The sequence below is a fragment of the Fundulus heteroclitus genome, chromosome 6, assembly GCF_011125445.2.
Source record: "Fundulus heteroclitus isolate FHET01 chromosome 6, MU-UCD_Fhet_4.1, whole genome shotgun sequence".
NCBI classification, from domain to species: Eukaryota; Metazoa; Chordata; class Actinopteri; order Cyprinodontiformes; family Fundulidae; genus Fundulus; species Fundulus heteroclitus.
This window is the reverse complement of record NC_046366.1, coordinates 4,914,599-4,928,418: the sequence shown is the minus strand read 5'-3', so window position 1 is coordinate 4,928,418 and position 13,820 is coordinate 4,914,599. Positions and strand designations below refer to the sequence as shown.

Below are 13,820 nucleotides of genomic sequence, written 5' to 3'. Positions count from 1 at the left end.
TTAAATGTGTGGAGGACGGAGTACAGGGATCCATGATTAAAGTCCCCTAAGATGAGAAGAAGAGCCGGGGGGGGGGGAGTTGGGGGTGCTTTGTTTGATTTCTACTCACAGCGCGGTTGATGACGTCACAGGCTGTCTCTGTGTTTGCAGAGGGAGGGACGTATACGCTGTTATCTCCATCGTGATGAAAGACTTGCACTCAAAGTAGGTTCTGCAAAGTATTGACTCAGGAGGGCTCAATACAAATGGCTTTTAGGGTTTTATATAAAAAAAAAAAACATATCATTCAAAATTATGCAGTACTTTGTGTTGGTGTATCCAGTATTTCTGTAGTGACTTTTATGGCTGAAACCTCACAAGAAATACTTGTACTGCAACGCGTGTGTGATATTTTGCAAAGTGTGCTTGTGTTTACCCTTCAGTGTCTGGTTGCCCAGCGCCAGGTCCGCTGGACTGGAGTAAAGACCAGACAGGCTGAACTCGTGGTTGCCCCACACGGCGGCCTGCTGGATGAGGTAGCTCCACGTCCGTGTCTGGTACACCGTCCTCACTGCCATGGTCCTGGGCAGAGGCTTTAACTGCAGCACAAAGACACACTAGAAGCTGATGAAGGAGCTCTGCTCTCTAGGAGAAGCCGTTTATTTCATAACAACTCATATAATTTGTATAGATAAATACAGTTGTCGGGGCAAGCAGTGAGATTCCAGCTAATAGGTCATGGTTTCTGATGATGAAGTTTGCACTCATTCTAAACACCAGAATTATAAAACAAACTTTACAGCCAGCTATGCTGAGAGAAGGAAATCTATTAACAGACCCAGTGTGTGAGTTTTACCCACGGACACTAAGGAGATTGTAATGGATAGTGAGCTATTCAAAATAAATTGCCTAAATAATTTTTTTTTTCTAGACTAAAGTAAATTATTCAAAGTGAATTTTCTAAATTAAGAATGTTGCAGATTGTTTATGGATGTTTGTTTTGATTAGCATTGTTGGTTTTATATTGTGTTTTGTTTAATGGTATTTGCACTTTGTAATTTTTTTACAAAAACTTTGCAAGTTTTCCTTTGATGTACCTCACAGGCTGCCGTAGCTAATGAGTCAAAGCCCTATAAAAGCTGGTAGAATCATTGTGCCAATGAATGACTTGAACTGTCAAGATGTGACCAAGAAATCAACACTTAGTGTTCCCAAGTGAAAGCAGCGAGGCATGTTTTTGTTTTTGTTGTTGTTTGTATTGTAAGTTTATATTTTGTATTCTAATATATGTATATGGTTCAGTTTTCACGGTGACTGAGGTAACTGTGGTAACTGTAAAGATCATGGTGGATCTTCATCAAAGAAAATAAAATGATAAATTCACCCGTCAAGACTGGCAGAGTAATTCAGGTGCTGGGGAGCTGCTACAGAGATAAATTAATGCCCCTTTTATAGGAACTATGCATGGCAGGGCTCTACTTAGGTCCGCCCGCTTTGCAAGCATTTCAGTTATTATTTTTTGTACCGAGCTGCTGTCCACTGATTGGCCAAGGCCGAGGAGAAGCAAGAAGGTTTTCGCTGAGGAAGTGCATGGGGAAAGTCAAGGATCACAATAAACGCAGTGGGTCAAAATGTAACATAATCGTACTATTTACAAACCATAAACCGGCCTGAAGAAAACAAAAGAAAATAATAGGACACTTCAGCTTTCTATGCGCAGACGGGTGCGCTGTATCTAATAAACTAAATCAGATCCACGGTTCAGCGAGGCTTTCTCTCATCTTACGCACACCGACAGCTGTTAGGTTCAAAGTCCTTATCGTCGTTCTCGCCATGGCTGAGGAAAAAACGTCCTCACAAAGCCATAAATGTTACCTCCGTAAGGCAAACACTGGAGCAGATCAGATAGTCTCGTCTCTCTGCTTCTGGCAGTGATGCTTAACAGCGGCACACCAGTGATGTCTGGAGGCGGGGCTGAAGCCACAACTCCAGCTGTCTGATCTGGCCAGCCAGACTGATAATGTGCAGCACTCTCTGTTCTGCACATTATCAATCTGGTTGCTGCTCCCATCGAACCCGTTCGGGTAAAGCATTCAGCAGAACTCTCTGAGATGATTGAAGCGACACCTGGTACCTCCTACCAAAGGTTGGTTTTAACCAATCACGGTATCATATGAAAATGTCCTAAGCGGCAGGTGCCATGAGAAACCACAACAGGTTTCTCTGATCAAGACGAAATGGTGGATTCTGACAAAACACAGCAGCAGCTATGCATGTGTCCTCCTGCGCTGCCATGGTTACGTTGGTTCAGCTGTGGGCTCGCCACCTCTTCCATTTGTCACAGCTTAAACCACAATACTGCAACGTGATTGGCCCAACCTGGATCTGTCCCGAACGGTTGAGGCGGGAGCGTGACAAGACAGAATTTCGCGTCAGCTTGCAGGCAAGGCTTCCACTAGGCAAAATGTAGAGCAGTGCAGCAGGGCTGAAATTGTCAGTGGAAAAGCTGTGTGAGTCCAAACATACCTGTGGGTAGGAGTGTTTGACCTCCACGGTCTGCCTGTATCCGCTCTCTATGGCGGTCAGCTCCCCCAGAGCCCACAGCTTCCTCCTGCCTGAAAACACTTCCACCATAGCTGCCACGCTGGACTGGGAATGGTTCAGCTGGGAGGTGAATGAGATCAATGCGTTTCAATGCAGTTCAATATTAAAGATGCATCAGTACAACCCTCCATCTGGCTGTAACAAACAGAACCCACCTGAGACCGGAGATTGAGCTGAGAGGGCAGGTAGACCAACATCTGGTTGATGTTGTGGACCACGTTCACCATCAGCTCCTTGCTAGACAACAGAACCAGTGTCAGCTGTGTGTATGGGGCGGTCTTAGGAGCATTTTCATATGGGCAGCTGCCCAGGGCGCCAGTCACAGAGAGGTATGCATAAGCACCAAATAAAACAACATAACTTATCTGTCAGCTGTGCTTTGAATAAGTTTTCAAAGGCGTTTATGCAGTTGTTCAGTGGAGAGTTGGCGCCCTCTACTGGCTGCTGAGAAAAGGGACACTATTTTACGTGCTTTCAGCAAGACTATGCTGCATTTTATACCACCCAGGAGTATAGCTGATTTTCTGCTTTTTAATATTTATTTTTCATTAGTTGGGGGGTCTGCAGCAGAGGCGATGTGGGGTGGTTCATTTGGTTTTGTAGAAATGTCGTCGTCCCTTCTGTCATGTCCTGTTTTCCAGCAAGTGAAGACATTTTACATATACTGTAAATACACCAATTTCCATATGTGGGATGAGGGGGAAAAATCTATTTTGACTGCTTTGCAATATTTTTTTTAATCAAAATCAATGTTGCTTCCAGTTTTTGACACACCTAGACTTGAATCAACTATGCATATCTAGGAGGTTGAACAAATCCACTGGTAGAGCACAAAATGAAGGGACGTCAGTGGGTTAATGCAGTGTTTCCCAAACATTGGTGAGAGAAGAACACACGTCTTCAATATCAGTGAGCTGTTTCATGGGTTATCTATGTCAGATGATGCACCAAATGTCTACGAAGCTTGGCAACCCAGCTTTTCAGTATATAACTGAATGCACCTTCCCTACTCTGCACCTTCTTGTATGAGCCGATGTGACGAGTGAATTTCTCCATTGTGAGATCAATAAAGACTATCTTATCTTATCTTATCTTTTCCTTCAGACAAATAAGATTTCAAGCAGTTTAAAATGTCAACTAGATCATTGTCTTCTGTTTATTTTGAAAGACATAAACCTGCAGTGTTGCACACAGACTTGTTGAATGACGTTGCATATATTTAATGATCAACCATGGCAGAAAAGCTCCATAAGGGACAGCTATAGATACAATGAATGAATGACTGATTTAACAATCTAACACATAGCAATATATTTAGTATTTTGTCTTCAATTATAAGTTGGACACAGCTGTCAGTTATTTTCAGATGATTTTGACATAGAGTACAGAACACTTTTATGTTAACAAATAATAATAAGAAAGGTTGAGCTATAATCTGCATTATAAAGGAGTAACAAAGATAAGGTGTGATTATTTTAGTTGGGGTCTTTTTTGCTCAAATCCCTCTGTCCTATAACCTGGGGGATGTGAATGTATTTGTAGAATTTCAGCGACATTCTCTATGAGATAAATATCTGTAATTTTAGTCTATTTTTGAGAAATAATAGTTTAATTCTGCCATAAACATTCAGATATAGAAAGTAGGAAGGAGAGAAATCAGTCTGTGATCCGTCCATGTCATAATACCTAGGAGTGGAATCGTGTCCCTGGACTATGAGGGCGAATGAAGAGCTCAGTTCAGGGTTTACAGCCATAGAACCCTTCAGCTGGGAATCTGTAAGTTTTCCCCAGGCCTCCACCTAAAAGCAGGAACAGGGTTTGTTAGCAGGGGGAGAAACCTTGTGGGAGTTTCCGTCTACATCCTGACCTCATTACATCTCCCAGTTCAGACTGACAATAATCTCAGCTGGCAAACAGAAGTGGAAAGGGTTTGTGCCAACATCTGGCACCTTTTACCATTTTTACTGTTTTCAATTAACCTTTCTTTAACTTTTTTTTTAAATGAATTAGTGCTTTTTTTGTAAGGAAAGCTTTTTTGTATCTATTTGAAGTTACTGATGGGTGCAATGTGTGCCAGTCCAATAACACCCTTTGTCCAAAGCACATTTATTCCAAAGGAGACAAATACAAATACTTTGACCTGGAAGGTGGGGCTAGTTTCTCCTTGTTGAGTGTGCCTCAGGGTGAACCTGGCCTCCTTGGTACCCCCATGCGTCCCCCAGCCCCCCGCCTCCCCTGCCAGCCGAAGCCTCCAGTCCTGACGGCGAACGTCTAATGAAGTGCTTCTTAGAGGGCCTGAAGAGGGTTTCAGAACACCACCGCATGGGATTAACATCAGAATACTCAGAGCCAACATGAACGCACAATAATGCAATGCATCTTGGGATTTCTCCTGTCTTCATTTTAGGAAAAGAAAAACTAAAACACAGACCATGCATTGTTTTTTTATTTGTTTTTTAGATTGTAAAGAGTAGGCAACAGAACATTAGCAATAACTATGATAGTGAAACAGCAATATCTCCTGGTCAGACATTGCATTTAGTATATGGCAATGATAAAGCAAGAATTACACAGTCAGTTTGAGAAAAATAGTAAAATAATGCCTTAAATGATCAAAACCAAATATAACATGTGTCAGAAACAGTTCTGATCATCCTTGAATATTAATTTGACTGTATCCTAAGGCACTGTCCATACAGTAATAAGATTAGGTGCATCCGCAAAAGGTATTTTGTTTAGGCTGTGTATCCACACGGATCCAGTGTTTTGGGAAGAACCTCAGTGATTGTTTTTGAAACCGGGTCCCAGAGTAGATGAATTTCAAAACACAGGTTCTGTTTCCGTGTGTACATCCAAACTGCATCTTTTCTGAAACGATGACATCGTAGCTTCGCTTCTCTCCATAAACTGCATATGCACCTCATTCTCACAAAAAACAACAAAGATGCCTGTGCAATCTCTCAGTTATCCAGGTCATCACAACAGAAAACGGGCTTAAATCGGAAGTAACTGAACTTTTGATCAGTTCTATCTGAAAACGTTTCGCCACCTATCCAGGAGTGCTCACACACGCATTCTAAGTCAGATGCAATTCAATGACCCAGCCATCATTGTCCTAAGTCTTTGGAAGCTATTGCTTGATGTAAGTGTAGTGCTTGGTAAACAAACAGTTTACTCATATAACTGACTTGAATTACTAAACTATATTAAATAAACTGAAATATGATTTACTGAGATGCTCAGCTCCTGCATTTCTTCATGCAACAAATCAAAGGCTGATGCAGATAATAGTGCAGGTGGAACACTAGGGGGTGCTAAAAACAGCAGAAAGTGATATCTCATAAATGGCCTAAGAAGCAATGTTTAAACGGCTATGTTTGCCAGAACAGAACTTCTGAGCCCAGAGACGCTTATCTGAGGCCCGGGTGTATTACTGAGCAGGTATCTCAGTTGAAGTTCAAAAAAGACATTTGGGGGAAGGAGAAGAAAGCATGGCAGAAGGAAAGAGGGCAGGGCCAGGTCTGCTAAGGTGACCTAAGACCCTGAGAGGACAGCGTCCAGTTCTAGTTAATAAAATTCTTGGTTGACTGCATCTTCTGTCCTCAGAGAAAACATTAGCACAACTATTTTTTAAATTGGGTCAAACTTGAAGATAATTAAAAGAAAAACCTCCAAAGAGGCACAATGTCCTGACCTTTGAACTGAACGGTTAGGACAGTGTCCAGCTTGTGCTGCGTCCTTGTTTGGTTGAGAGCTGTGGGAGAGTAGGAAAGGAGCACAGCCAGGTGACCGTCAGCCCCACTGACATTCAGCCCAGATGTGAACAGCCTGTGTCCGTCCACACTGAGCTGAGCCCTGGACCGCAGCTGAGACGATGTTCCCTTAATGGAACAAAGGCCCTTAGAGAGAACACAGAAATACCTTGTAAGACGGACGCATCTTTGCTCATCAACGTCAAAAACAGGACTAGTGTAGTCGTTAAGTCAAAAACCATGTCGACACAAACAGTACCTCTGTTTTTAGGGGCAGTCCTTGGCGATGAAGCCATGGTGAGCTGTGCCACATGGTTCCCCTCATTTCTTTGACTACAGGACAAGTCTTCAGCTGAAGTCTGAGTCCTGTCTGCTGCTCTCCACACTGGGACTGCAGGCTGAAGCTCTTCCCCTCAGCAGAACCAAGGTCTGCCTGTAACACACTGTGAGTTCAGAACACGCTCCCCTAACTAATCTCTTTATTAACTCCATAAGTATCAATCCCACCTGGATGCGGTTGCTTGCAGGGACTCCAAGTTTTTGTAGATAATTAACTGTATGTTTTAACTGACCCTGCACTCTCACGCTCTCAGGTGTCTTTTCCATTTTCAACTCTTGAGATAACTGTAAAATACAAACAACAACAAAAACAATAGCATTTAGTAAGAATACAAAGAGAAACTACATATAGACTCCTGGCTAAATGGAAGTACACCCTTTTTCAAGACCAGTATTTATCTTCCAGGACATGGTAGACATTTTCTGCTTTTTAACAGGTTCTAAAATAAAAATGTAACATCAAAGTGGATAACAGATTAGGCACTCTCATAATTTGGTAAAGAAAAAGGAAGCACGAAGAAATTATGCATGGGAAAAAAATGCCCTGTTATTCAATAATGTTTATAGAACCTTCTTTTGCAGGAATAAATCTAAGAAGTCGTTTTTCTAAGAATAGTTTCAGATCTCTCACATAATCTCTAATCGTTTCAGGGAGACCATATAGAACGGATGGTTGCCTACATGTGCCGGTCAGTTTTGCTCTACATAAAGGCCGTCTCAAAACATTACCCTGATTGCATGAATAACTTAGCTCCAGATTCAGGCCAGCATCGTAGGCAGACCACAATAATCTTATGGTGCGTTCACACCGAACGCGTTTTCCGCGACCGGAGCGAATAGTTTACGTTCTCCCTGTGTACAGGTGCAACACGGAAGCAATGCGACGCAAAGCGAGGCAACAGACACAATTCTAGTGGTGCGACAGGAGCTATTCTGCAGATTACAGTGAAGCCAGAGTGAAGCGACACCTGCAATAGATGTGAAGCAACAGTCGCTGGAGTTAAAAAATGTGAACTTTTGTGTCTTGTCGTGCTGCGACAACCAATCAGGAACTGGGTGTGGCTGTGACATGGTGTGAAGCGGTGGAGACATCCAACTTATAATTAACGACTGTTTGCATTCAACGTGGAAGAAAAGCTGATAGGGGCAGTCTGAGTTGTATGACTCAACCAATAATTAATACCGAGACAAGTCCAGAACTCCAAGCCTGGAGAACTCTGAGTGAGGAGGCTGGAGCGGCACAGAAGTGAAGGCGTCACTAGATAGCCCTAGAAGCTAGATTTAAATCATTTTCAAACCTGGTAATGAGTAGATGTTTTATCATGTCCCACTAACTATTAACCTAGAATTGAAAATGGATGTCGTATCTTCATACTCTGGTGATGGACATGTTGAGAAACACTTCAATCCTGCATTATTTGGACACACATCTGGTTAACTGAGGGTGATTTTTCATAGTACACATTATCTCTCAAAGTTTTTATGATCGCTGTCCTTACCTTCTGGCTCCCGGCACTGCCATTGACCGCTAAAGAGTATGAACCATCATGACTCTCAGAGTTTACTGCTAGTGAAGCATTCACAGGAAGGCCCAGTTTCTTTAGCAGGGGCATGGAATGGCTGAGATTAAGAAATGCTTCATTTTGATCCTGCAGCAGAACAAAGGTGCAATGATAAGTCATTGTAACAAACCAATTTTGTGTTTGTTTTTAAGCATTCAACAAAGTCCAGGTCATTTCTATTTGTGTATTTATTTTTTCATTTTCAAACCTCAGTTTGTCTTGCAGTCAGTCCAGTGCGTAAGCCCTTGTCATCTATCACCATGAAGATGTGGGAATAAACTGAGGCCGGCGAGAGAAGCAGTGAGCCTGAAGCCTGCATGCTGTTCGGAACGCCCCACTCCTTTTAATCCAAGCGGGACAATAACAGTCAATGAACTGCTGGAGCTAAAGTGACACATTTTGTGTCAGACGCCTGTACCTGAAACATTGTGCAGTTGCTGTTGTGCAGCAGTGACACCTGCAGGCCGGACTGTGACATCACATCCCCGCTGGCTCTGAGGCTGCACTCCTCCATCTGAACGAGCACTTCTGCACCACGTGCTCCGGAGCTGCTGCTTAGTCTCAGTCTGCCGCTTTTAGGCAGAGCCCTGAGGGCAGGACTGTCATGATCCAGCCTGCCTTCCACACTCAGCTCCGGCCAGGGTTTGGCGTCCAGCCTGAGGACAGCTCTTCTGCCCTTTACATCAGTCTCCATCATGGCTGTCCACATACCTCCAGGCTGTTTCCACACTGAGCCATTCACATGAGCCTTGGTTGCATTACACATTCAGTTGTCATTGGGGGTCAAACGGGTGCCATGCTAAACACATTATCTCTAAACTCAGGATATTTAGATTCCTTATAAAGTCTTCTCTTCAGCCTTTGACTTTAGCTGCTCATATAAACCTGGCAGAGCAAAAACAAGACATTCAACTGGACTTTTGTTGAACAAAGCCATACCTGCACAATGGGGCAATCTGTCTCCAAGGCCCAAAGCCAGTGGTCCATTCCTCCGTCTTGTGTGGTTCTCCTGGCTCTAATCTTACATCTTCCCATTCTAAAAATCACCGCCTCTTCCCGGTCCGGGCTTTGCGGACCCGTAACCTCCATACTGATCATCTGCGGCAGACCTCGATTCTTCAGCTCACAAAAAGAACAGGTGATGGTCCCCGAGAGATGTGGAGTCGTGCAGGACTGCCTTAGCTCTAGAGAAGCGACCTCGTCCTCCACCGTCAGAGAGGACGACACGGTCACCTGACAGGAAGTGACCGTCAGGAGGCCCTGAAAGGCCAGGGACTGAGGGAGGATCGTCCCCTACGCCAGAAACACAAGTGGAGCATGTTGATGAAGGCAAGCAGCACAAACCAGAATCAGCAGCTGCTGTGCAGCAAAGAAAGGCGGTAGACGGATCACGTTAGTCTCTACCTTTGGACACTTCCCAGAAAAATACATTCGATCTTTGACACAAACTGTTGAACAGAAGTTCAGCGATCAGAAGGACTAGTTTGATCAGGAGGAAATCTGGCACGCGTTCAGACAAGCGATGGCTAACTGAGGTCACAGTAGCCCAATGATGCAAACTCAAAATATGGTCGCTGAGACTCCATCAAGTCTTCTGTGGCGCGTGAGCGTCACTCCCGTCTTCAACAGAAGCTCCAGTAGCTGCCTGTAACTCCACCGTCAGACTTGTGAAGCCACCATTTATTGGTATCATTGAAGAAAGGTGAGCTACTAAATGAGATCATTTCTACGCTGAATGCTCACTAAAATACACTTAAACTGAAACATTTGCCTGGGACACTGCTTTGTCAGTCAGTGTGTATCTTGTAATCCTTATTTAAAAAAACTAATATTTTTTACAACAAGAATTCATATTTACATATACACAGTTTCTTTAAATCCTCTCACCTGAAACAGAGGGCAGTGGCTGGTCACATTCATGATTAGAGAAGGCTGTGATGGCTGTAAAGCCGCGGTATTACCCAGATTTCCCCTGAGGGAACACCGGCCCAGCTCCAGGCTGAAATCCACGGCAGGCAGAGACGCACCTGAGCCATTATTCAGTGGTGGGGCTCCGCTGGCAGCAAATCGCAGCGTCTTTACTGCATCTAATAGGTGCAGGACAGCTGCACGTAGGCTGCCGTGAGGACTGCGAGTCAGGGACAGAGTCAGAGCGCCTTTCTTGGCTCCATCAGCCTGGAGAACTGCACTGAGGTTTGTGACACATCCTGAATGGGTGATGGAAATGTTGGCTGAGGCCTGTGGACCAATGAGAGTCTGTAGGAGGGAAAAGGAGATGATTTACAAATGAGGTTTCTCTTTACGCCAACAATTGAGATGCAACAAGTCACTATTTTAAGGTTAAAAGACAAATAAAGAACATGTAGAGGTATGGCTTGATATCAGTAAGTGGATGAGTTATTATGAAAATCATAAGTGTTCTTTTCAAACTTTACATTCACTTCCTGTTCAGCTCAACAGCTGAGATACTCCCTGCTGAAGTTTGTAACTCTGTGACTAACTAGCCCCCATGTCACCTTGAAGGCTTAAAGCGCCTTTGGGAGGTTCACGTCCACTTCTTCATCCTCCTACATCCTCGTCTTCATTTTAGGCAGGTTAATCACACATCTTATATTGGACCATTCTTACTTATCAGAAATGGTGGAGCCGAATGAAAGAGTTGTTTTCCCTGCTGTGGAGCCAACTTTCACATACAGTTTGTACAGTGTGTTTGGTGCTTTGGATTAGCCGGCTTTATGCATTCATAAACAAGGCTTGTTCATTCTTCTGTGTGTTTGATAAGTGGATGTAAACCTCCAAACTGGACTCTATGCTATCAGGACCATGACTCCGGTCCACATTATTGAACAAAAAACAGGTAATGCCATAACATTATTTATGTTATGGCTAAAATAAGGTAATAGTCAGAAAGGCAGGAATCATCTTTCAGGGGAAGATGGTTTCTTTGCTTTCTTTCTGAAGGGAAACAAGTTCTCTGGTCCCTTGCTTCCGCTCTAACCTTCAGATGGACACATCTCTGACGGGCAAAAAACGTCCACCTCGTCCTGTCCCCCCTTTTTTCCCTGAGTCCGTTCGCCAAAAGCAGCATGGAGCAAGCATCATTCTCCACGCCAGCCTGGGTGTGGTTAGGTGTGATGGATGTGACCAGGGTGGGAAGCCCTTGTGTAGCAGCTGAGCTCAGGTTCTGTAGAAAAGTAGCTCTGAAAGATGTGAAGGGCTTCCAAGCAACAGTGGCATTCATCTGCGCAGACGCGTTGTTGAGAAGTAGCTTTGCTCTTCCAGAAAACGATGCACTATGGAGTTGACCTGACCCTTGTTAATCCACTTTGTTTGGGATAAGGGTAGCACTATAGGGCCACTGGTGCAGGAGGCTCCATCCTACCTCAGCCTTATGATCCCTCACCAGCAAAGACAAGTAACATTTAAGGACGTCCTGCTGGTTCTCAAAGCTCAGAAGTCCCTTCAGAACATTTCTCCCTGTTTCGCCATGAATAGTTAAAGAGGTTTCATTTTGTAAAGCACTCAGCATGTTTCCAATCTGCACCCAGAGCGCTCTTCCCACCCCTCTACATCGTACAGAAGCCACCAGCTTGGAAGTGACAGCGTCCCAGGAAACACTCCCTTCTGCCCTCATGTCACACGAGCTTTTCACGTTCACACGGCCTGTCACTGCAGCTTTGTGTGTAACACTGACAGTCCCGTACTGGAGCAGTCCATGCCAGACATACAGCCCAAGAGTCCCCGACCTCAGTCCTACTCTCAGATCTGCTCTCCAGGCGTCAGCCGCCACGCCGGTCCCCAGAGTCCACCTCTGGGGCCCTGGCCGAAGGAAGACCCTAACACCGGATTTGCTGGGCACCCCTAAAAATGTCAGGAAGAGCACAGAGGAATGAGCGAGGTCGGCTCTGAGCTCCGTCTGACCACTGGAGCTGGAGCAGCCTTTGCCTTGAGCTTGTAGGCTAAAATGAGAAAGTGAGAGTCCGTAGCAGCGTCTGTAGTGTGGTCTGTCGGAGCGATAGGCTCGTACCTCCACAGGGCCGTTTGCCACGTTTCCAGAGCAGTGAGCTGAGAGTCGGTCTTTGGTGGTGACCCCTGTGCAGTTCATCTGTGGGGGAAAAAACATCTTGTTGGAAAAATGTGCTTCTTTTTTTTCTAAGAGTGACAATGGACTGTTTTTATCCAACATGAGGCAAGTCAAAGATCACTATTCCAGACCTGAGCTTGGACACCACTCGGTCCCCTTCATACCGGATAAACACAGCTGTGACTTGTTTTTCCTTGAGCTGTGATTTTTGTAACCTGATGTGATAAACACTCTCAGCCGCTGCTCTTCGTTCCTCATTACTGAATATGTTGGCAGTACTTAACCTTCACAGCGTTGCTAAAGCAGAACTACATTTTGCATTTGCTTGCATCACTTCAGTCAACACTTTCCTACCCTCAGCAGCAACCTGACTATATGCCCGATTTGGAGATGTGTACGCCTCTTTTAAGGTAGACTCCCTATATAAGGGGAATGACAGTGCATGCTAATGTATTTATTTGCAAAGCATCTAATTATGTCTTTTTTCTTCAGAATTGTTGATTCCAGCTACTTGTCTTTTGCCAGAGCAACTGTAACCCCATGGATGTTGCAGCTGCGATGAATGTGTCTACTTGGAGTGCTGCCGTGTGGATGTATTGTAGTCTTGGCGACATGGACACTCCTCTTTTAACTTGATCAACTTTCTGGCAGGTCAAACCGTTTTACCAGTTTGTGTACAGCATCCAGTGTAAACCTTTGTAAATGAAAAGGATCATGTTATTTTTTTTAAGGCAACATTTTCTAAATGATGTAAAATATACCTGTAAATAGCTGGGTACGAAACCCTGGAACAGCTTCATGTGCTGCCTTAGCGTCACGACTAAAGCAGCTGTTTTGTTTGTTGATCCCACAATCAAAAGGATCTCTGCCCTTCTCTCATCTTCTACGCTGAGAACCAAGCTTGAGTCAATTCCTCCTGCTTCTGACTGAGGAGAGAAAAAGGAACATAGAGACAAACTTTTTAAATATGAGCATGGGCCTAAATCCTTAACGACATAATGTTTTAATGCATTCCAGTTGAAATAATCACAGAGAAAACCTGCAACAGTCCAGCACCTGGTAATGCGCACTGGCTTGGAATGAGCTTGCCAGGCCTCTTTTCTGCAGGGCCTTGACTTGTTGTTGTAAGCTGGAGAAGAACTGCCAGCGCAGGTCTGTCTTCTCCCTGTGAAACTCAGCTTTGACATGCTCAGTCCCAGCCTGCAGCTCTGCAAGGACTGACAGCCCAACCTCGTCCTGGGTCCACTCCGTCTTAGCGCTGCAGTCAGCAGGCACACCTGCAACCACAACCCAAGTTAACTAAGCGAGATTCAAGGATTCAAGGATATTTATTGTCATACCAGCTTACATTTGCATGTTTGTGGTATGAAATTTGGACTCAGCTCCCAATTCAAGATACAAATATCTGAAAATAAAAACGATAAAAAGAGACGAAGCTGAATTAAGCGCGGCCTGAGTTCACCATTCTAACAGCTGCCGGGTAGAATCTGTTTCTGAGCC

The 13,820-nt window shown here is 44.4% G+C and overlaps 1 protein-coding gene across 1 annotated transcript in view; it reads right to left on the bottom strand.

Moving 5' to 3' along the window:
- Nucleotides 1-13,820, bottom strand: part of LOC105925175 — a 66,177-nt gene that overhangs the window by 19,651 nt on the left and 32,706 nt on the right. Inside the window, exons 40-55 of the mRNA XM_036137904.1 lie at nt 13,377-13,597; nt 13,082-13,246; nt 12,264-12,341; nt 10,124-10,492; nt 9,176-9,529; nt 8,655-8,984; nt 8,445-8,576; nt 8,174-8,323; nt 6,843-6,959; nt 6,595-6,768; nt 6,278-6,482; nt 4,724-4,878; nt 4,270-4,382; nt 2,739-2,820; nt 2,506-2,643; nt 416-578 (exon numbers count right to left, since the gene is read on the bottom strand). Of these exons, the coding sequence (XP_035993797.1) occupies nt 416-578; nt 2,506-2,643; nt 2,739-2,820; nt 4,270-4,382; nt 4,724-4,878; nt 6,278-6,482; nt 6,595-6,768; nt 6,843-6,959; nt 8,174-8,323; nt 8,445-8,576; nt 8,655-8,984; nt 9,176-9,529; nt 10,124-10,492; nt 12,264-12,341; nt 13,082-13,246; nt 13,377-13,597 (2,946 nt within the window). The remainder of the gene's footprint in view (nt 1-415; nt 579-2,505; nt 2,644-2,738; nt 2,821-4,269; nt 4,383-4,723; nt 4,879-6,277; nt 6,483-6,594; nt 6,769-6,842; nt 6,960-8,173; nt 8,324-8,444; nt 8,577-8,654; nt 8,985-9,175; nt 9,530-10,123; nt 10,493-12,263; nt 12,342-13,081; nt 13,247-13,376; nt 13,598-13,820) is intronic.